The sequence below is a fragment of the Phocoena sinus genome, chromosome 7 (assembly GCF_008692025.1).
Source record: "Phocoena sinus isolate mPhoSin1 chromosome 7, mPhoSin1.pri, whole genome shotgun sequence".
NCBI lineage: Eukaryota > Metazoa > Chordata > Mammalia > Artiodactyla > Phocoenidae > Phocoena > Phocoena sinus.
Genome location: NC_045769.1, coordinates 1,711,518 through 1,732,662, shown reverse-complemented (window position 1 = coordinate 1,732,662; position 21,145 = coordinate 1,711,518). Strand labels below are relative to the sequence as shown.

General features: G+C 47.1%; 1 protein-coding gene across 3 annotated transcripts in view; it reads right to left on the bottom strand.

Moving 5' to 3' along the window:
• Nucleotides 1-21,145, bottom strand: part of HDAC4 (histone deacetylase 4) — a 286,142-nt gene that overhangs the window by 238,153 nt on the left and 26,844 nt on the right. For all 3 annotated transcript variants that reach the window (XM_032636830.1, XM_032636829.1, XM_032636831.1), the window contains exon 2: nucleotides 3,745-3,986. In XM_032636830.1, the coding sequence (XP_032492721.1) occupies nucleotides 3,745-3,766 (22 nt within the window). In that variant the 5' untranslated portion in view covers nucleotides 3,767-3,986. The remainder of the gene's footprint in view (nucleotides 1-3,744; nucleotides 3,987-21,145) is intronic.

Genomic DNA, 21,145 nt, shown 5'->3' with positions numbered 1-21,145 from the left:
CACTCGGCTTCGAAGCTGAGGCCCTGCGTCCTAGTAGCCCCCGACCGCTTGGGCACATCTCAGCAGGGAAAGGCTTGGAGTGCTGGGGTGGACGGGAAGCACAACATCTCAGAGGCTCTTTTCAGTCTTCCTGCTCTCAAAGAAGAGTTCTCTTAGACTCAGTCAAGCCAGGCCCTTTCCTCAGGCTGCACGCACCATTAGAAATAGTTATCCAGAGCAATAAAACCCAACAGTTAACAGTTTTACGTCAGAGAACCAGGGCCTGGCTCTGGCAAAGTTCAGAAAGAACGGCAATAAAATCATAATGCATACCTCACCCAACACCAGAGGGAGTGTTCAAGGCAAACGGGGGAGAGAAAAATTCTACACATCAAATGAAAAGGTCGTTTTATCATCGGGCCGAAGCCAGCCGGCACTGCAAGCGTGAGAGGAGGGGCCCACAGCGGCTGGCCTCCCCCGGCCCGGCGCCGAGAGCCACACAGGAGCTGGCAGAGCCGCGGCTGGGACAAGGAGGCACCCAGGTGCCGCAGGGGGAGGGAGGGTGCGCGGCCAGGAGAGACGGGCACCGCACGTCCCAGGGATGCAGAGACTGAAACAGGACTCGTCTGCTCGGGCTGAAGACAAGACAGAGAACGGCGAGAAATGCCTGTTCAGAAGAGCGAATTGAACAAGTCAGTATTAATTAGTTCTCTTCCTCCCTCAAATCCACTAAAATGACAAAAGATAAACATAAACATGAAGGGATTCGCAGCAAGGCTAGACAGTGGGAAAGCAGTAGCGTCAACTGACAAGAAACCTGGAGGAATTTCCTAGAAAATGTACATCCCAGGGGGCCCAAGTGATGGGAGAACCATCACTGGTGAGCAGACCGTCGCCCCAGGCTGGCAACGGCCTTGTGGAGGAGGGGGTGTGCAGACCCACAGCTCAGCCCAAAACGGCCCGGGGGAAGCGGCAGGGCAGCCAGGGGTGGAGGGCGACCGACCCGGCCAGCGTGCCAGACCCTCGTGGTGGCAGGCACTGTTTGCAGTCCCTTGCTGCAGCTCCAGGGGCTGCTCGGGGAAGGAGAGCGGGCCCCTGAAGGAGAGCTTCGGGCCCCAAGCGCACCACTCCCTACATCAGAGGGAAGAGGAGGGAAGAGGCTCAGGCCACAAGGCAGTCCTGCCTCGCCAGCTCCACCCACTGAGAGAGACAGAGCTTCCAGCGTCAAGAACGACGCACACACACCAGGCAGGACACGACGGCAGCCAACAGCCACGGGTGAACTCCCCACGTGAGACGCAAGACTCTGGGAAGGAGAAAAAAGCAAAACCCAACTAGATCTCTGCTGTTCACAGGGACCAGGCTTGTGAGGGTAAGAAAAGTGGGTGGAGAAGCGTTTCTCAGCCCAAAGAAACCAAGGGCAGAAATACTTTTAGGAGACTGATTAACTTTGGGGCGAAGAAACATGAAACAAAGAGAAATACATTGTATTTTGTTAAGAGAACAGGGAAATACGTTGTATTTTATTAAGAGACCAGGGCCACCAAGAGATAACAGTCATTAGTTTTTTAGCGCTGAAAAACACACTGGAATACATAAAGCCAAAAAACGGTCCATAAAATGGTCTTTTTGTAAAAAGAATATTACAAACTAGAATCATAATGGAAAGCACACATTTCTCTAGAAATCGAGGAGACAAAAAAGATAAAGCCATACTGATTTAGATAACTCAATTAACTTAATATGTATAGACAAAATAACATATAGAGAAAAAAATACACACATATACTCCTATGTATAAATATATTTGACACTTGAACAACACGGGATTGAACTGTGCAAACCACTTATGGTGGATTTTTTCATAGTAAGTACCACGCCATCCGTGATGGGTTGAATTCCCGGACAGGGAATTGCAGACACGGAGGAGCCAGCTGTGGATGCAGGGAGCTGACTATAAATTACACGTGGATATTCGACTGTGGACAGGTTCGGCACCCCTGACCCCTGTGCTGTTTGAGGGTCAACTGTATGTAATACTTATGAATGAGAAAACTTTACATACAGTATTGATGTATACATAGAGACTTCTTTAGACCAAAAAAAAAAAAAAACCAACAACAACAAGAAGAAAGAAAAAAATAAGGGAAAAAAGAGTACTCTTTCTCTTCAAATGCCCGGTGGCATGTACGAGATTTGATTACATCTATGGCAGCTCATGCAAAAACAGTGCACCCCCATGTGTACAGGAATGTAAATTCAAACAATAATTTCTCCCGAGACTGCTGTCAAGAATGAAATAGACTGAATTCACCTAGTGCAGGTGCCAATGACGGAAAGTATCTATGTTCAAAAACTACAATTAAGAAAAGCTGAGGCAGAGTTTCTGGAGCAATTTGAGAGTAACCTTAGAAGTTTTACATGCACATGCCCACCAACCCAGCAATTCTACCTCTTGGAATTGATCCAGTGGAGATACTTATAGAAGTGTAAGTTCAAAATATATGTATATAATAATTGTTTGATGCCGGTTTGGGGCTGTTATAAATACTGCTGCAGCCACATACCACGTAAATATCCATCTTCGAGCTACCAAAAGTAAGTCCGTCTGATGCTCAAACTGCACTAAAACGGAAAAAATAAAACAGAGCCCCAGAGACAGAACGCTTACACTCTGTTAAAACTGACACACACACCCTACCTGTTCAGACACAGGAGAAAGGCATGTCCCCAACTCTGAGCGGGAGGGAGAGTCCACGGTCTACCTCACCCACTTCCATCCAGACTGCTGAATTCTGTTTGACACTTTGTATCAAGCAATACAGGAACGATTTAAATCAATAAAGCCTCTTCATACCTAAATATAACCGGGAATCCTGCTCTCGGGAGCTTCAGACAACTCTGATCGGGCCAAGGAGAGGGGTGTGAACGTGCGGGGGGCCAATCCCCAAGGGAGAGACCACACCAAGCCCCGCCCCTCTCTGCTGAGCCGGACCCCCAGCCGCACTGACGGATGCGGTGCCTCAAGGATGCCCTGCACCTGCTCAGGCAGACTCAGGACAACTGACAGCTAAGTGGCCCAAGGCCACGCTGCGCTGGACGGTGCGGCGGGACAAGGCAGGGCTCCCAGCTTGGTCGGAGCGAGCACGGTGACTCTGCGACGGGGGAGACGGGGGAGGAGGAGCCCCGAACGCGTGTGTCCGCAACACGCTTCTGAAGCTGAGAGCCACGCAAACGTGGCTCCCGGCCCCATCTGGCCACTTACTAGCCCTGTGACCTGGAGCAAGTCACTTCGTCCCGCCAGGTGGGAGACGTTTAGGGCCTAGTGAGGAGTCAATGCGCATAAGACGCTTAGTGCAGCGCCTAATAAAAAGCCTCGGGCACCAGGAGCGATGCCCCTTGGCCACCACTGATGGGCACCGATCGTGCTTCTTCTCAGAGTCGGACCAGAGGCCCTCCCACCCGCACGGCCCCCAAAAACAGAGCAGCCGGAGACGAAGACCGCAAGTGGACGCGTACCCGTCACCTCCCTGAAGCACCAGAGAAACGGGTGCCGCTCAAGTCGGCATGCAGGTCCGGGCCGAGGCTGGACCCCACGTCTCCGTGAGGCCCTCCTCAGCCTTCCGCCACTGAGACGAAGAGCAGCCTACTGTGCCCTCGGGGCCGTCGTAAACCGACGGCGGTCATGATGGAGGACCCAGTGGGAGACCCAGGACCAGCTGTGAGGGCAGCGCGTCCGCCAAGAGGACCCAGGGCCCCGCTTACCTGGATGGCTTTGGGAGCTCATTGCGAGCAGCGGCTTCTCCTTTAAGGGATTCAAAAGGGCTCAAAACTTCCACATGAACGGGTACTCCAAAGAGCCCCAGGGTCCCACCGGCACATACAAATCCAGCGACGCGCAAGGCTGGTCCACGGCCACGAAAACTCCCCGTCTCGCCGACCACGTAGTGGGCCCAGTAATCCAAAGGAGGGCAGGGGTCTCCCCGGGCTCTCAGGAGACGACCTGTCTGGGGAGAGAAAGGGGAGGCTTCGGTTAGGAGGTGAAGGCCCCCCGGACACCACATGAAATCAATCATTCACACTCCACCCCCGTCTCTACCATGGATTGCTACAGCACTCACGTGGAACCATCACTTGAAAATTGTACAAACTACTTGGACGTTTTGTTAGTAAATGTATGTAAATACGTGTAACAGCGTATCTGTGGCACAACCTCGACACTGAGGACGGAAAACATTTTAAACAAGAAATCACTTTAAGCCCACTCCCCACACACACATTTTTTCATTTTCGCTATATCCCCGACTATTCCTATTTTACGTAGCGGCAATCTTAGAGTTTAAGTTTAAATTCAGCTTCCCTCACTTATACCCTAAATCATTCCCCAGGTTTCCATCTTCCTAATAACCATTTCCTCAATTTATTTCCATTTTCTGATCGTAAAAGTAAAACCTGCTCATCACAGGAAGTATTTAAAAAGTGATCCGTGATGCCGTGACACAGAGGCAAACACTTGGTAATACTGTGATGCATTTCCTTGCCGTCCTTCTTCTTCGCCTTTCGCCCATACTGGCTACTAGCCCTACTGCTGGACACCCTATTCCCTTTGCTGACACGACAGTCAGGCATTTTCCAATGTCATGAACAACTCCTGGTTAACAGCGCTTTGAAGGCCGTTTCCCTCTGCGTCTGTGACAGAGCTGCCTGCGGCCTCCCTGGGAGGACCTGCTCCTCCCCCACTCCAGGTGGCTCTGATGAGCTCTGCCAATCACAGGTCCGTCCCCAGATGGGAGGGTGGCACGTAACACAAGCCTAGCTCATCAAATCCTCTTCCCAAGACCACCCTCTTCCATAGATCACAGGCACCTAACAGAGGAGGAGCCCAAAGAAACCAGGGCACGAATTCCCACCGCCAAGCGTCTGCCTCTGTGGGATGGCGTCACCAGTGACTTTTTAAATATTTTGCTGTGATGAGCGTGTTTTCCTTTACAATCGGAATACAGAGATAAACTGAGGAAATGGTAATTATGAACGTCCTCCTACTGGCCTTGGCTCAGGGGTCCTCTGAGGCCTATCACCCGCTCCTTTAGTAGTGAGACAAATTCCTGTTCTTGATTATTCAAGGATTTTCTTTTTCCCCCTATTGCTTATAACCAAAGAACCCTAACCCATTCATCATGTAAAGGATTAAACCCCAATTATACGTTATCTATAATTCTGTGATTAATATCTTTCTGATTACTGTTCTATATCTGTCTATTTCCTTAGGAAACACAGTATCTTATTTATTTATCTCTTAAATGGACAAAGAAGATGTGGCATATATATATATGGAATAGTAGCCATAAAAGGTGAATGAAATAATGCCATTCGCAGCAACACGGATGAACCTAGAGATGATCCTACTAGGTGAAGTAAGTCAGAAAGACAAATATCATATGATATCATTTATATGTGGAATCTAAACTATGACACAAATGAACTTATCTACAAAACAGAAACAGACGCACAGACATAGAGAACAAGTCGTTGCCAAGCAGGGGAGAGGGGAGGGATGGAGTGGGAGGCTGGGATTAGCAGATGAAAACTATTATATATAGAATGGATAAACAACAAGGTCCTACTGTATAGCACAGGGAACTATATTCAATATTCTGCGATAAACCGGAATGGAAAAGAACATGAAAAAGAATACATATATGTATAACTGAGTCACTTTGCTGTACAGCAGAAATTCATACAACATGGTAAATCAACTACACTTCAATAAAATTTTAGAAAAAAATGGAATTTTTATTCATCTCCTGATCAGAAAGGAACACCATTGTCTTGAAAGCAATGCAGATGGTATATTTTGCAAAAGCCTGCAAGCCTCGGATGGCTCTGTATCCTTCACACAAAAATCACAACTTGAAAAAAAAAAAAAAAAAAAAAAAAAAATCACAACTTGGCTGGGTATAAAAGTCTTGGATCACAAATATTTCTCCCTCAAAATCTTAGCCACTGCCCCACCCTCAGATACAGAAAACCCTGGCCCAGCAAAGCAGCACTTCCTTTCCAGGGAACCTTTGGGGCTGAGTTCTGAGGCTTTCTTCTGTCTGGATTCTGTGAGGATTTTTTTTTTTTACTTTAATCTTGAAATTCAAAAATGATGTCAGAAGATGTATGGTCAGTCTCTTTCCCTTTATTTTGTTCCAAACATGAACCTTTCAATACACACAGGTCTTTTTCTCTGCTCAGGAAAATGCTCTTCAATCACGTTTTGACAACTGTTTTGTTACGTTTGTTTTGTCATCTCCAGAGCTTCCCACACCGTCTGGCTGAAACCTCCCCATCGTATCTGGCCTCTCTCAGCACCGGCACATCGTCATTTACTCTGCATCCCAAGAGGCTTCGCCAGTGTGTTCTCCACAGCACTGCTCCTAGTTTCCATGATATCCGTTTTATTCCTATGGCTTTTCATACAGATTTTAACTAAACCTTAAGCTCTTTGTTTCAAACGTTTCCCTTTACAGCTCATTCCATTATCTTTTCCTCTCAGCTGATTCCCTCCTCATGACCTTCTGTTCGTTTGTCTTCCTAGTCAAAGTCTTTTCGAAATTTCTTTTTTCTGATTCTGACTATAAATTGTTTTCAGAGGTATATCTGTCTTCTGCCTTTCAGGATAGCTCCCTTTCCCCCACATTCTGGGATACCTTTTAAGACCCCATGGTGGGGATTATTTATTTATCCTCAAATAAGAATAGCTGTGGTCCAGGGACTTCCCAGGTGGTCCAGTGGTTAAGACTGCACTCCCAATGCAGGGGGCCCAGGTATGATCCCTGGTCAGGGAACTAGATCCCACATGCCACAACTAAAAAAAGATTCTGGGGGCTTCCCTGGTGGCGCAGTGGTTGAGAGTCCGCCTGCGGAAGCAGGGGACACAGGTTCGTGCCCCGGTCCGGGAAGATCCCACATGCCGCAGAGCGGCTGGGCCCGTGAGCCATGGCCGCTGAGCCTGCGCGTCCGGAGCCTGTCCTCCGCAACGGGAGAAGCCACAACAGTGAGAGGCCCGCGTACCGCAAAAAAAAAAAAAAAAAAAAAAAAAAAAAAAAGATTCTGCATGCCACAACTAAAGATTCCGCAGGCCGCAACCGAAGACCCTGCGTGACGCAACTAAAAGACCTCACACACAGCAACGAAGATCCCATGTGCCGCAACTAAGACCCAGCACAGCCAAATAAATAAATATTAAAAAAAAAAAAAAAAAAAGAATAGCTGTGGTCCAGACCTGAGTTTTGCCCAAAGACTGTCCTCTGCTCCTACCCCCTCCTCTGTCTACTGCAATAGTGGCTAAAACGCTTCTCAGAGCCACCCCCTCTGCAGCTGACATGCACAGCCCAGAACCAAACAGCTAGTGTCCAGCAGGCTTTCACCTAGTGCGAGGCTGCCAGACTGAGACGGCTCTCTTCCCAGATGCAGACTGAACAGAACACAGAAGCTTCTGCTATAATACAATATATACGCTCCGGAAGAACCTCACACTCCAAAAACCTGCATACTAAAACTACCTGGGCTTATGAAAAAAAAAAAGAAGGTTGGAGCAGACTATTCAAAACTGCAATTTAATAACCAGGGTACTACAAAAATCAACACTAACTCTAATGTTTAAAGTACCATAGTTTAAAAAAGGACATGTAAAATTCCTAATAAATAAAAAGTCCTTATAAAAGGTGGGAACGGTTTGATGAGAGAGGTTAAAAGGAAGAATTGAAGCTTCTGAGCTATGGAATCGGGGACAGAACATACAAAGATGGAGAAAACCGTGCAATAAGCATTTTCGAGAAGGCGCAATCCACCGAAACAAGCAAGAGGCAGAGCTGAGGTGGTGGGAGGAAGGTGCACACAGACACAGGGCATCCCTCCAGGGTCACCACGTCCAGCCTGCGGGTGTCCTTAACGGTCAAACCCCGTTCCTTGATGGTAAGAAGCATCAATGAAGCAGGAAGAATCCAGTGTGACCCAGCTCGACTTCTGCATTACACTGACACCTCTCCCCCATGTACCAGTAGGACATGAGCTACTTCAAGTCATAAGAACATGCCTTGGGACTTCCCTGGCAGTCCAGCAGTTAAGACTCCACCTTCCAATGCAGGGGCTGTGGGTTCGATCCTTGGTAGGGGAGCTAAGATCCCACATGCCTCACAGCCAAAAAACTAAAACATAAAACAAAAGCAACACTGTAACAAATTCAACAAAGACTTTAAAAATGGTCCACACCAAAAAAAAAATCTTTAAAAAAAGAACATGCCTTGTTACAGGGCGGGATGTACATGAAAGAACCTATACAACCCCAGTGGGCTCATTTCCTACGGCTTAATATGTATAGACAAAGGACCACAGACTGAGCGGTTTAAAAACCACAGAAGTGTATCGTTCACAGTCTGGAGGCAAGAAAGTTTCGGAAGTCTGAAACCCAGGTGTCAGTGAGGCCGTCCCGAAGGCCGCGGGGAAACCCCTCCCGGCCTCCTCCAGCCTCCGGCAGTTGTGGGATCTTGGGCTGGCAGCTGCAGGGCTCCAACCCTGCTTTCTCCCGTGGGTCTGCCTCCACGCGGCCGTCTTCTTAGAAGGGCACAGTCACAGCGGGTTAGGGGCTCAACCGACTTCATCTTAACGAGTTACACCTGCAAAGACCCCATTCCCAAATGAGTTCACACTCTGAGGTACTGGGGGTCAGGATTTCAATACAACGTTTGGGTGGGGGGAGACACAATCCAACACCTAACGCCCAGTACGCACTGCACCCAGGCCTCTTCCCTGACAGGTCCCCTACCCGCCTCGCCAGCGCTGTGTGAACCCGGATGGTCCCAGAGAGGAACGTGCCTCCGTCACTTCACAATCCCCTGCACCATAACCAGACCGCACTCCACGTAGGCCAGCTCCTCAGGGTGCTCTCAACACCGTGAGGCGGACAGGCACGGGGTCTGGAAAGCAGCCCCCTGCAGCATAGGGACGGACGCCCAGCGTCCTGGCTGGGTCAGCGGGTGACTCTGTAAGTCCCAGGGGAGACAGTGGGGCAGGGGATCTCCCTCTCGGCTCTCAGCTGAACCTCCAGCTGCATCATTTAGCCCAGTTCCTCCGACCTCAGCCACACCAGGTCTATCAGGAGACTCTGCACCCTGGGTCTCTGAGAGGAGCCATAAACTTCTGGTCAGTTGTTGGCTGGCAGTCCAGCTCACAGCTGAGAGCGCTGGCATGAGAGCCAAGGCCACCAGCATCCTGGGCTCCAGGTGTGAATCTCAGGTCACATTTTAATACGAACATGACCTTGAGCGAGCAGCCAGACCTCTCTCTGCCCCACCTCCTAACCTATGGGAATGGGGATGAGATGGGAAACAGCACTGTGACCATCACAGGAGCTGTAAGGACTAAATGCGTTAGCACGGGAGAAGCACCGCGACAGGGCTGGCACACGGTTAACATCCAAATACTAGCTATTGATCCGATCATTATTTATCTTAAACCAAAAGCTTCTAATAAAGTTTTGACAATTTCCCTGGGGACGGTCAGAATTCTGCTTCTAGTCAAAATAGAATAATACAGTCCAGATTTACTCTCCTACACAAAGCAGCTCCAACAGACAAAACACATGCAACTGTGGCTTCCAGACACTGGACATCAGGCATGTGACCCTTGAGGAGACACAAACATGATGAGCTGCCCAGTCGTCCCAGCTGACTGCTCGGAGACAGTTTCCAGGTACCAGTGCAGAGAGGACACAGAAAACATTTGAAGAAATAATGGCTTAAATTTCCCAAATTTGGTGAAACTATAAACCCAAAGATCCAAGAAGTTCAACCAACTCCAAGCACAAACACATAATGAAGATTACACCTGGACAGAACATAATCAAATTACTTAAAACCAGTCTTAAGATAATGTCTCAAACGCAGTTGGGAAGGAAAAGTCACATCACAGACAGAAAAACAAAAATAGGAACAACAGCAGATTTCTCAGTGCAAAGAATGCAAAAGCCAGAAGACACTGGAGCAACACCTTTCAAAGGGGGACACACACACAAATGCTGCACCACGTGAAAAACACATCTTTCAAAAACAAAGGTGAAATAGAGATGTTTTCAGGTATTCAGAAGCGAAAATATTCATCACCAGCAGACCTACACTAAAAGAAATCTCAAAGGCAAAAGGAAAATCGTACCAGATGGAAACACAGATCTACACAGAGGAGTGAAGACCTTCAGAAATGGGAACCATACAGGTAAACAGAAAAGATTCTTCTCTGATGCTGAATCTCTTTTAAAGAGAACTGTTCAATGCAAAAGTAATAATGTATTACAAAGTTTATATCATATGTACTGAGAAAACATATGTCAAAAATAACACAAAGGGGCTTCCCTGGTGGCGCAGTGGTTGAGAGTCCGCCTGCCGATGCAGGGGACGCGGGTTCGTGCCCCGGTCCGGGAAGATCCCACACGCCGCGGGGCGGCTGGGCCCGTGAGCCATGGCCGCTGACCCTGCGCGTCCGGAGCCTGTGCTCCGCAACGGGAGAGGACACAACAGTGAGAGGCCCGCGTACCGCTAAAAAAATAAATAAATAAATAAAAATAACACAAAGACTGGGAGGGGACGAACAGAAGTATACTGTAGTATGTTCTTACATTAGACATGAAGTAGTTTAACCTTGAAGATAAGACTGTGATAAGCTGAAGATGTAGACTATAAATCCTAAAGTCCCACTTAAAAAAGAAATGATTATAATTAACAAGTCAATAAGGAAAATTAATACAATCATAAAAATACTCAATCCAAATGAAGGCAGAAGAAGAGAAAAACAGAACACAAAAGTGACAAGTAGAAAACAAAAAGCAAGATGGTAGCTTTAAACCAAACAATATCAATGACCAGATCAAATGGTCTAAACGCCCCAATTAAAGGGGCTGTCAGATTGGATGAAAAAGCAAGACCCTGCTTCCAGAGTATAAAGAGGAATTATGTGAGATAGGACTAAAAATGGTTTAGAGAGAAGAGGTCATGCATTTTATTGTAAAATAAATCTTCCCCAAGCATCACGGACCCAAACATATGCTGCCTACGAGGAACGTGTTTTAAGTAGTGAAAGATGGAAAAAGATATACCATGCAAATACTAATCAAAAGAAAGCTATAATGTTCACATGAATATCAGACAAAGTAAATGTTAACGAAAGAATATCACCAGGGATAAAGAAGGTCATTTCATAACGATCAAGGGGTCAATTCATTAAAAGGACATAACATTCCTAAACACGTATGCACCTGATAACAGAGCGTCATACATGAAGCACAAACTAGTAAAAGTGTAAGGAGAAATGGACAAATCTGTAGTTGGAAATTTCAACACCCTGCTCTTAATAGTGGTTAGAACAGGTAGACAGAAAATTAGCAAGAGCAGAGAAGACACGAACAACACCATCACCCAACCTGACCAAGATGACGTTTATAGAACACTTCATGAACAACAGCAGAATACATATTCTTCACATTCTTTTTAAATCCACACAGAATATTTACCAAGACAGACCATCTTTTGGTCTCAATAAATTTTAAAAGACTCAAGTCAAGATATACAAAGTATGTTTTCTCACTTGAAATTAGAAATCAGTAACAGAAAGATATCTGGAAAACCAGATATCTGGAAACTAAATAATACACTTCATGGGTCAAAGAAGAAATTAAAGCAGAAACTATGAAGTATTTTGAAATGAATGAAAATGAAGCACAACACATTTGTAGTGCTGAGAGGGAAGCTGAGAGCACTGAATGCCTGCATGAGAGAAGAAGGTCCTAAGTCAATGACCTCAGGTTTTACTGTTAGAAACTAGAAAAAGGGTAAACCAGACCCAAAATAGCAGAAAAAAGACAATAACAAAGAGCAGAAATCAATGAAACAGAAAAATCAATGAAACTAAACGCTGATTCTTTGAGATAGTAAAATTGATAAACCTCTAGCTAAACTGATCAGGAAAAACAGAGAAAGAAGACACAAATTAACAACATCCAGAATGAGAGGGGATTGACTGTAGACCATACAGATATGAAATGAATGATAAGGAAATATGATGTACAACTTCACGCCAAGAAATCTAACAATTTAGATGAAATAAACAAATGTCCTAAAAGACCCAAACTATCAAAGTGGACTCAAGAAGAGAGAGACCAGGATCGCTGCACCACCCGGGTAATCCGGTCTACAACTCTCACTGTCTTGGTTATTGCCCAATGGTGATGTCTAACTTCCCTCCTTTCTTCTGCATGTGTTAATTAGAATTCCACTGCAAGGATGAGCTGTCACTTGTCCATCTCGCTGTTTAATTATTTATATCAGTATGAATTTACGGATTTTCATTTTATTCTGTGCATGGCAATCCAACACCACCATTACTTATTTTGTCATCCAAGCTTCGGCCACTGGAAGCGCCTATGTTTTTCTGACAAGCCCCCACCCCCATCTTTTATTTTTTTTAGCACTTCCTTACTTTCTACTTCCACAAGGTGTCCCTGTCACAAGCTTGGAATCAACCACTCCTCCTGGGAGCCCTGGTTCCCTTTTTTGGAGAACTGTGTGTAGACACTAAGATCTGGGTGCCGGAGGTGCTCGTTACTGGTGGGTGTCACTGCTGTAGGACCCTCCCTGCACACAGTACATTTGACACTAACACACGCATTTATATTTTAGTGCCTATCTATTGGTTTATATATTTTTTAATCATAAGTTTACACTGACACCTCAGATTCCAACCCAACATCACAGGTGGATTTTAGTCTCCCCCTTTCCTGATTTTCAACTTATTTCTCCAGCAGTGAGAAACCTGGTTCTTACGAGCTAGTCTGTTTGCTTACTTGCTGTACTCTAGTACACATTCTAGTATAAAGTACTTTCACAACTGCTGACCCCCACACGACAATTCACGTCCAGTTCTTGCCTCCAGCCTCACAGTATGTGGTCAGGACGCAGGTTCCCACAGTGACCCGGGCAGCTCTTCCCTTCAGAGCCCCTTCAGTGAGGTGGCTTATGTATTTATTATGTGATAGAACTCGACTCATTTGTCAGTATTTGTATTTCATTTCGGTTTCCCCCACATCCTTGTTGGTTTTAACTGTTTATTTTTTGGATATGCGAAGAGTTAAGAAATACAAATTTTTAAGAAAAAAAAATGTTCACATTGATATTTGCGATTACATTAAGATTTTACAGGGTTTTAATGTAAATTTCTCTTGCTTAAAGAAAAAAAAACGCTTTTGTATTATGGAAATTTCAAATTATACAAAGTAAACACTATAGTATGAGTCCACAGCACCCAGCTTCAACGATTACTGGCACCCTACCAGTCTGGCTTCACCTGTATCTCCTTTTACACACACTGACATGTCCAAAGTGTAACTGCAACGTAAATGGGTAGACCTGTGTAACCCATTCTTCCTCCTCTGATTTTTCCTTTGATATGATCTAGTCAGAATCCAGTCTGTTATAAACAGTGGCCTTTGCGTAATATCATGTCCTCTATTTTGGGGGAAGCAGAAGCCCCTCAAGGTTTCTGAGCAGTACAGAGAGTTGGGGCAGGGTCCGGGGCAGGCCAAGGTGACAGCACCAACCCAGCAGACATGCCCTCCCTCCCCAGAGCCAGGGCTCGGGCCCCTGAGGAGGGTGTGATGAGAACACTCCCTCCACTTGGTTCCTTCCCAGACTCTGGGCTCCTCTGTGGCCATCAGTGGCCGCTGCCAGCCCAGATCCGTTATCCCATGGCTGCATCTGGTTATGGCCGTCTCAGAGCCAGGTCGTGCCTGGGCCCCCAGCCCCCTAGGAGAAAGGCAGTGGGAGCCGGGCTTGGAGAAAAAGATTGGGGAGAGTCTGGAACAGCAGACCTGGAACTAGGAGGCTGAAGAACCAGTTCTAGAACCCGACAGGCACAACCTCAATGCCTGGTCTGTGAACGCTTCTCTCTAGAATACAGAGGGAGGTAAGAACTCGGGCTCCAGAACACAGGCATGTTAGGAGGAAGGCGTATCCACCAGTGGTTCAAGTTTACAAGCAACAGAAGTGGCCCTGGATGAACTAGGTAAACAAAGACCTCCCAGAAGGATCTAGAGAGCTGGATGTGGCGGGGGGGGGGGGGGGGGGGGGGGGGGGTGGGGGGGGGGGGGGGGGGGGGATCTGGAGGGGGCGCCTGGAGGCAGGACTTAACAGACGGCGGACAGTCCCTGCAGGAACACTGCCTGAGACTCGTTTTCCAAGGGGCCCATATCGACGGGGCCGTGAGTCACACCTCTTGGCAGGGCCGGGGCTGGACACCTTGACGGGCAGCCCCCCCAAAGGGAACCCAGTGGGAAAGGGGTCATTCCCCAGAGGCAGGCTAGGGGCTGTGACAGGACAGGAGGACACTGGACTGGGCGGGCAAGGCCGCATGGGAGCTGGGGGCTGGGCCCGGCACTGTACTGAGAGGGGCTGAAGCAGGGCCCCGACAAGCCAGGACTATGGGGCCTCCCCAGCCGCCCGACTTCCCTTTCCTGATGACCATTAACGTCTGTCTCCCGTGCTCAGGGGAAGCGCCAGGGGAACCGGTGGCACACATGTGTCCCTGAACAGTACCGCGTCCAGCGTGGGAGGCCTGGGCGCCATCAGCCCGGCGTCCCCCCGGCGAGAGCTGCACGACCTTGGACCAGTCTTTCGTCCTCCCTGGGCTGCTTCTCCCGGCGAGACTCCAGGCTGGAGTAAACCAGCGCTCACTGGGGTGTTTCCAGCTGCACTCACAGGAGAAGCTTTATGAAGAAAGGCTCAGCGGCCAAAGGCCACAGCGAAAGCAGGACCCAGCGCTGCCTCCGGCCCTTTGCACACACGTGGACTGCGGCCCCAGGGCCGGGCACCAAGCAGCCATCAACTCCCCAGCCGTCGCCCCTCTGCAGCCCTGTGCCCATGTGTCTGTGGGCTCACTCCCCCACTTCTCTCCACTGTATCTCCCCAGAGGGGCGTTCCCTGACAGCACTGCCCCGCCGCTGCCGTCACCCTGCTCTTTCCCTTCCAAGCCCCTTTCTTCCTCTGATATCGTATGAGATGCCAACCTGACATCTTTATGTGATCATTTCCTCACCGTCAGTCCCGCTGCCCCAGTGTGGAGCGTAAAGCTCCGTGACCTCTGTGACCCGCGGCCCTTCTCACACCCTAGAGGGTGGCGCACAGCAGGCCCCCGCAACGGAAACGGGCCAAGCTGAATGAACTTTTGAAACGTTTTCCTGACTCCACCTCAGAAATCACCTCGGAAAGGGGCTGAGGTCAAAGTCGAACTGCAAAAGCGACAGCACTCTGCCTTTCGGAGATGAAGGGAAGAAATCAAGGACCACGTCTCAGGCGGAAGATTCCAGAAGTGCAAAAGCGCGTGGGGCCTCAGGACACCCACTGCCTCAGAGAGGGCCCGGGGCTGCGACCAGAAAAGCAAAGCAATGGGTAACTCAAGGAGCCCTTTCAACCCTCAGGACACCTCGGTTAAATAAGGACCCATGCAAGTCATGAAGATGCTGGGGCAGAGGAGAAAATGCCAAATTAACTCCTGACAAAGGGAGCAGAAACACCTGGGCCCCACAAGGAGAGCCAAGTCGTTAATATTCAGTCTAAGAGGATAACCGACCAAGAAAGCTGCCCAACTTGTTTAACGACGTTTCTCCTCAGTCCCCCACTCCATCAGCGTCTCTTCAGGGGGAAGGTCTCTGAACAACCCAATGGAATATTCACAGTATAAAAATAAACTAGGAATTTAACCTTTTAATAAAATAAAATTCAAGTGTGCAATAGTTCTTTTCATCTCGACATAAATGTCTAATGACACTTTACTAACCAGTAGATTATCACTTTTCTAAGAAAACACACAGACAACACATGGTATTAAGATCTCAAAAATTAGAGGAGTTTAAGGTTTCTGAAACCGTTTCATGAATAACATTTGAAATTTATATCTGTACATCTCTAACTAAAGTATATACTTCTGATAAATATTAGACAAATGTGAACATATTATGACTGGAAACACAACTGCTTTTATGATTACATTCGTTCCTGATTTATGACATAAATTAGAAGCCTACACTTGGGACAGTGAACGGTAGCAAGGAATCTGTAATTCTGACTTGCACTTTTAGAAAGACGGGCGTGATCATTCCACTAAGTAAACAGTCTCTGACACTAAGCATGTACTTATACACAGACATCTCTTTATTTTTATTTCCGTTCCGTACAGAATAAACGAAACTAAACGCATCACTACAGCCTGTGTGCGCTAATATTTCCTTCGCCAAACACTTTGAATCTAGAATTACCTACAGTTATTCCCTCCTGCAGCTGCCCTTGGAAATTTTAGTTGACCTAATTTCAGGGAATAAGCCATAAACTTTCCAAAGAATAAAAGTCTTAGAAACTATAAATCATTAAGAGAACACTCTTTTAAAAATCTTGTTACGAGACCACATAGCAATGTGGGAGCGCAGAGGACATGTTTTCTCACTCACCACAGTCCTCTGCATCCCGTCACATGGGCAAAGAGGGACCACAGCTCGAAGTCCATATTCCTCCCCACCGCAGCCGCAGACTGCCAGGCTGCTGGGGGAACGGCGAGCTGTTCAAGAGACCAAGAAGAGAACCAAGAGCCACACAGCCTGCAGCACCCCAAAGCGGGATGAAGGACGCGAGCCATCAGCTGAAGACAACAGAGAGCCATTGCCAGGAGCACGAATGAGGTCAGGAGATCCCCTCTCACCACATCCATCCAGCACCATACTGGGGATGCTAACCAGGACGACAAGGCAAGAAAAAGAAGTGAGAGGAACAAGGATGGGAAAGGAAAAAGATATGCACTGTTCACAGGTGATACACTGTGTACACGGGAAACCCAAGACAATTTACCAATAACTGTCAAAACTCCTAAATGAACTTAACAAGACCACGGGGTACAATGTCGATATACAAAAATCCACTGTATTTCTACATACCGGCAATAAACAAATAGAAAATAAGCTTTAAAGAAGATACCATTTGCAATAACATCCAATAACGGCAAATATCCAGGGCTAAATCTACCGAAAAATAGATAAGGACTCTACACATTAAACGATGAAACATTATAAGTAAATTTAAAGATCTAAATAAATGGAGGAATATACCCTGTACACGGACTGGAAGACCCAATATGGTTAAATGTCAGCGTTAATGTTAATGTTCCCCAAACTAGTTGGCCGTCGATGTAGTCTCAAATCAAAATCCCACCAGAAGTTTTCTGAAAACTGACAAGTCAATTTCAAATGTTACATGGAAGTACAAAGGTCCTAGAATAGCAATCTCGAGGAAGAACAGGCCTGGACAACTTACGCTACTAAATATCAAGACTTATGATAAACCTATGTAATTAAGACACTGGGTAAGAATACACAGTGAGACCATCACAAACATGGTAATATGATTATAGCAAAGGCTGCACTCCGCATCATAGGGAAACAGGCCAGGTCTTCTCAATAAACAACGCCTGAGTCAACAACGGTCTTTATGGAAACAGAAATGAACCACGACATAGGCAGCGCACCATCAAGAAAATTAGTGCGGGGTGGATCAAAGACCTAAATGTTAAAGGAAGGACAAGAAAGCCTCGCCTAAAGGACAAAAAAGATCTGCAGGTAGACAGAGATTTCTTAAATCTATCTCATAATAACAAAATTTTAAGGCACTGACCAGAGGAGGAAAGAAAAATGACACATTATACTGCATCAAAATTAGGAACTTCAGTTCATCAGAAGACCCAGCAGAAGAGTGAAAAGGCAACCCAGAGAGCAGAAGATAATCTGCCCAACACATCCAAGAAAGGTCCAGAATCCAAAATGAATAATTCTCACAAATCGTTACAAAAAAGGCAGCCGGCCCAAATAAAAAAATGGGCAAAAGCTATGAACAGGTACTTTCACAAAAGAGGATTCCAAATGGTCAATCACCACATGAAGAGGTGCTCAGCACCTGTGTTAACAGGGAAATGCAAATTAAAGCCTCAGCGGGATCCCACAAATGGCTAAAAGGCAAAAGCAAAGCAGGACCCAGCGCCGACAAGGAGGGGAACGACCGGACCTCGACTCTGCCATGAGAGCGTGCGGGAGACAACGACCTCGGGAAAGTGATACCTGAAAAGCCACGCCGGGCACACCGCTCCCCAAAGCCATTCACAGGATGACACAGCAGCATCGCCCGCAGTCGCCGGAAGCTGGAAACCTGCCACACGTCCATCAGCAGTAGAATAAATAAACTGTGAATCGTAGCACAGTCATACCAGAGAACACGGTCTAGCAACAAGAATAAACAAAGCACACCTAAAAGCAGAAACACAGACGAGAGATGGTGCTGGGTGGGCCAGAGCAGACAGACACTCAGGAGTATCGTGTACTGGGCGACTCCACGGTGTGAAATCTGAAACCAGGTCAAACTAACCTGTGCTGTTAGAAGCTGAGACAGGTTACCCTTGGGCGTGGAAGGAGGAACCAGAGGGCGTAAAGTAATGTTCTGTTTCCTGATCCAAGTGAAAAACCAGTGAAAGGGCGGAAATTCACCCACCTGAATGCTTCTGGCTGGAAGACAGACAGAATCAACCACTCAAAGATCACCTTGCGTCAAAGAAAGATTCAAAATAATACCCACGTGGTTGATCCATTCCACCGGCACTATTCTACTTTGACTTTCTGGGCAATGGATGAACATTTTATAGCTCTTGCTACTATATTCTCACAATGAGCATGTACACGGGAAGTACTTGCCAAATTACTTCCTCTTAAAACAACAAAACCTCACAGAAACAGCACAGAACGCGTGATTCCAAGTCCATGATGCAAACAGAGGGTGGGCAATTCAAACCAAGGGGCTACGTGGAAGACCCAGGAGGCTCTAAGTCAGGCTATCAGACGGAAAAATGTATATGAAATCATTTTAATTCAAATATTTTTCAATTAAGTAGTTAGTTTAATTTGAATTAATTAAGATAAATTTAAATAAATTTTAATGAAAAAACAAACTGTTGACTATGATTTTTCTGAGTCCATTTTATATAGTAAGCTTTTCAAATAAGCGTTGTTTTGTTCACCAGACACCCTTCACAAACTACGGGCTGTAAGGTCTAGCAATTTTGTTTTGTAAGAGTACCGTTTTATGACGGACAGTCGCAAAGCAGAATACAAGATGTTTTCCCCATAATCTGTTGCGACAGATTTATATTTTAGTTTCAAAACAGGCTCTATACTTGAACGTAATAAAACTCCATTTCTGTGTGTTCTAACAGGAATTTCCGTAAATCTGAGAGCAGGCTCCGCTTAGCAGAGGGCTAGGATTCTACCAGCCCCGACCCCCTCCACCCATTCTGGAGGGGCCAGAAAGTCAGGCCTTGAGGGGAGAAAGGGGACGGGCACTGGGTCATCGGGGCCCTTGCGCGCGCACAAAGGAACAACTGTCCATCAGCAGCGTCACAGCATCGATCCTCTCCACCGAGAAAACAACTTCCCAGCTGTCTAGATCCTTCTTCCACATGGCTATGTCCGTTCATTGATAAACAGCCACATAAATAAGCTCTTTAGATTAAGGGTCCAAATGGATAAAGCGTCCAGATAAAACAACACTTGTTTCCTTAGCTGCTAAATAAAATAAGTTTAGAGGAGAAGATTCCAGCAGGCAGGCAGGCAGGGGACCTGGAGATCTGACTTTTAAGTGTAAAACTCAGGCAGGGCGGGGACAGGAGGGCAGGCGGGTGGAGGGCGGGTGCTTTGATCCCAGTATCTCCCAGGGCATTTTGCACCAGGATGGTGAGCTGAGCTCCTGGGTGCTCCCTGCCTTGTCTCATTAAATGGGGGTCAAGGGAGAAAACCAGTATAAACCCAAGACAGTGAAGAATCCATGGGGGTGAGGAGGCACTGGCCGTCAGATTTCGACAAAGTTCCACTAAGGCCTGAAGACAGATGCAAGCCGGTGGGAGCGAGCAGGAATCCAAGAGTCCAGCCCTGCCCCCAGCTCCCCTCGCTCCTTTAGGAAGCGATTCTTCATCCTTGTCCTTCAATTTACAAAGTGCGAGGATGCAGCAGAGATGTCCAAGGGCCGTCTGTCTCCCCGGCCACTGCTCCCACGGATGGATGAGCCCGCAAAGCCCCGGGCAGCCTCCCCTGTCTTCACCAGAAGAGAATCACCCCACGTGTCACTCTGCAACCTCAGGGCCAGCAGCCGGGCTACGTCTTCTTTCTACGGTACTTACACACAAATGCACACAGCATTCCATTCACATAAATGGATGGTAAACGCACCGCTTTATTTTTAGAGCAATTGTCTTTTTCTTGCTTTTTTTCTCCTCTCTCTGCCATCAACCACAACAGGTAATCTTTGTGTGGGTACAGCCCATACTCTTCTCCATTTTCGCTCACACATACACACACACAGATACACAAAGACACACCCACATACCCCCCACACACACACCCAGGTGGTCACTGTCTGCCTTACAAAACTGAGGTTTTATCACAGAGATTTCTCAGTATCTGACTTCTTTTCTCTTTCAACAATACTTCTAGGAATAGTCCATCGTGTGGCTGCACAAAGTTTAGCCAACCTCGGCCCCAGTGGGCACAGACTTCCTTCCAAATCTTTCCCTGCCGGGGAGCCTCAGTGCAAACATCCTTATGTGCTTGTGCTTGCACTCCCAAGGAGCACAGTCCCGGGAGTGGAAGCCGAGTCTGCGGACCGGTGCATTTCCCATTTCAGAAAATGTCAGCGAGATGATTTCCAAAGACGTGCCACTGTTCACACCTGCCCCAGCCCTGTGTCTGAAGTTGCGGCTTTCCACTGCCCCTCCAGCAACAGATGTCATGTGTCTACTTTCTGCTGCTCTGGGTAAAAAGCGAAATCCCTTTCCACTTGTATTTGCATCTCCCCATGATGAAAATAGGGAGTTTGAGCATCTCTTCGTTTTGGTTTGTTCTCTGTGCTGCCCAGTCTGTGTTCTGTTTCTAAACTTGCCCTCCTCTCCAGTTTCTAAGAGCCCTCTGGATAACAGAAACTTATTCTTTACCTGTCAAATGTTACACACATTTTCCCAAAACGCTCCTTGACCCCTGGACTCTGTTGATAGTATCTTT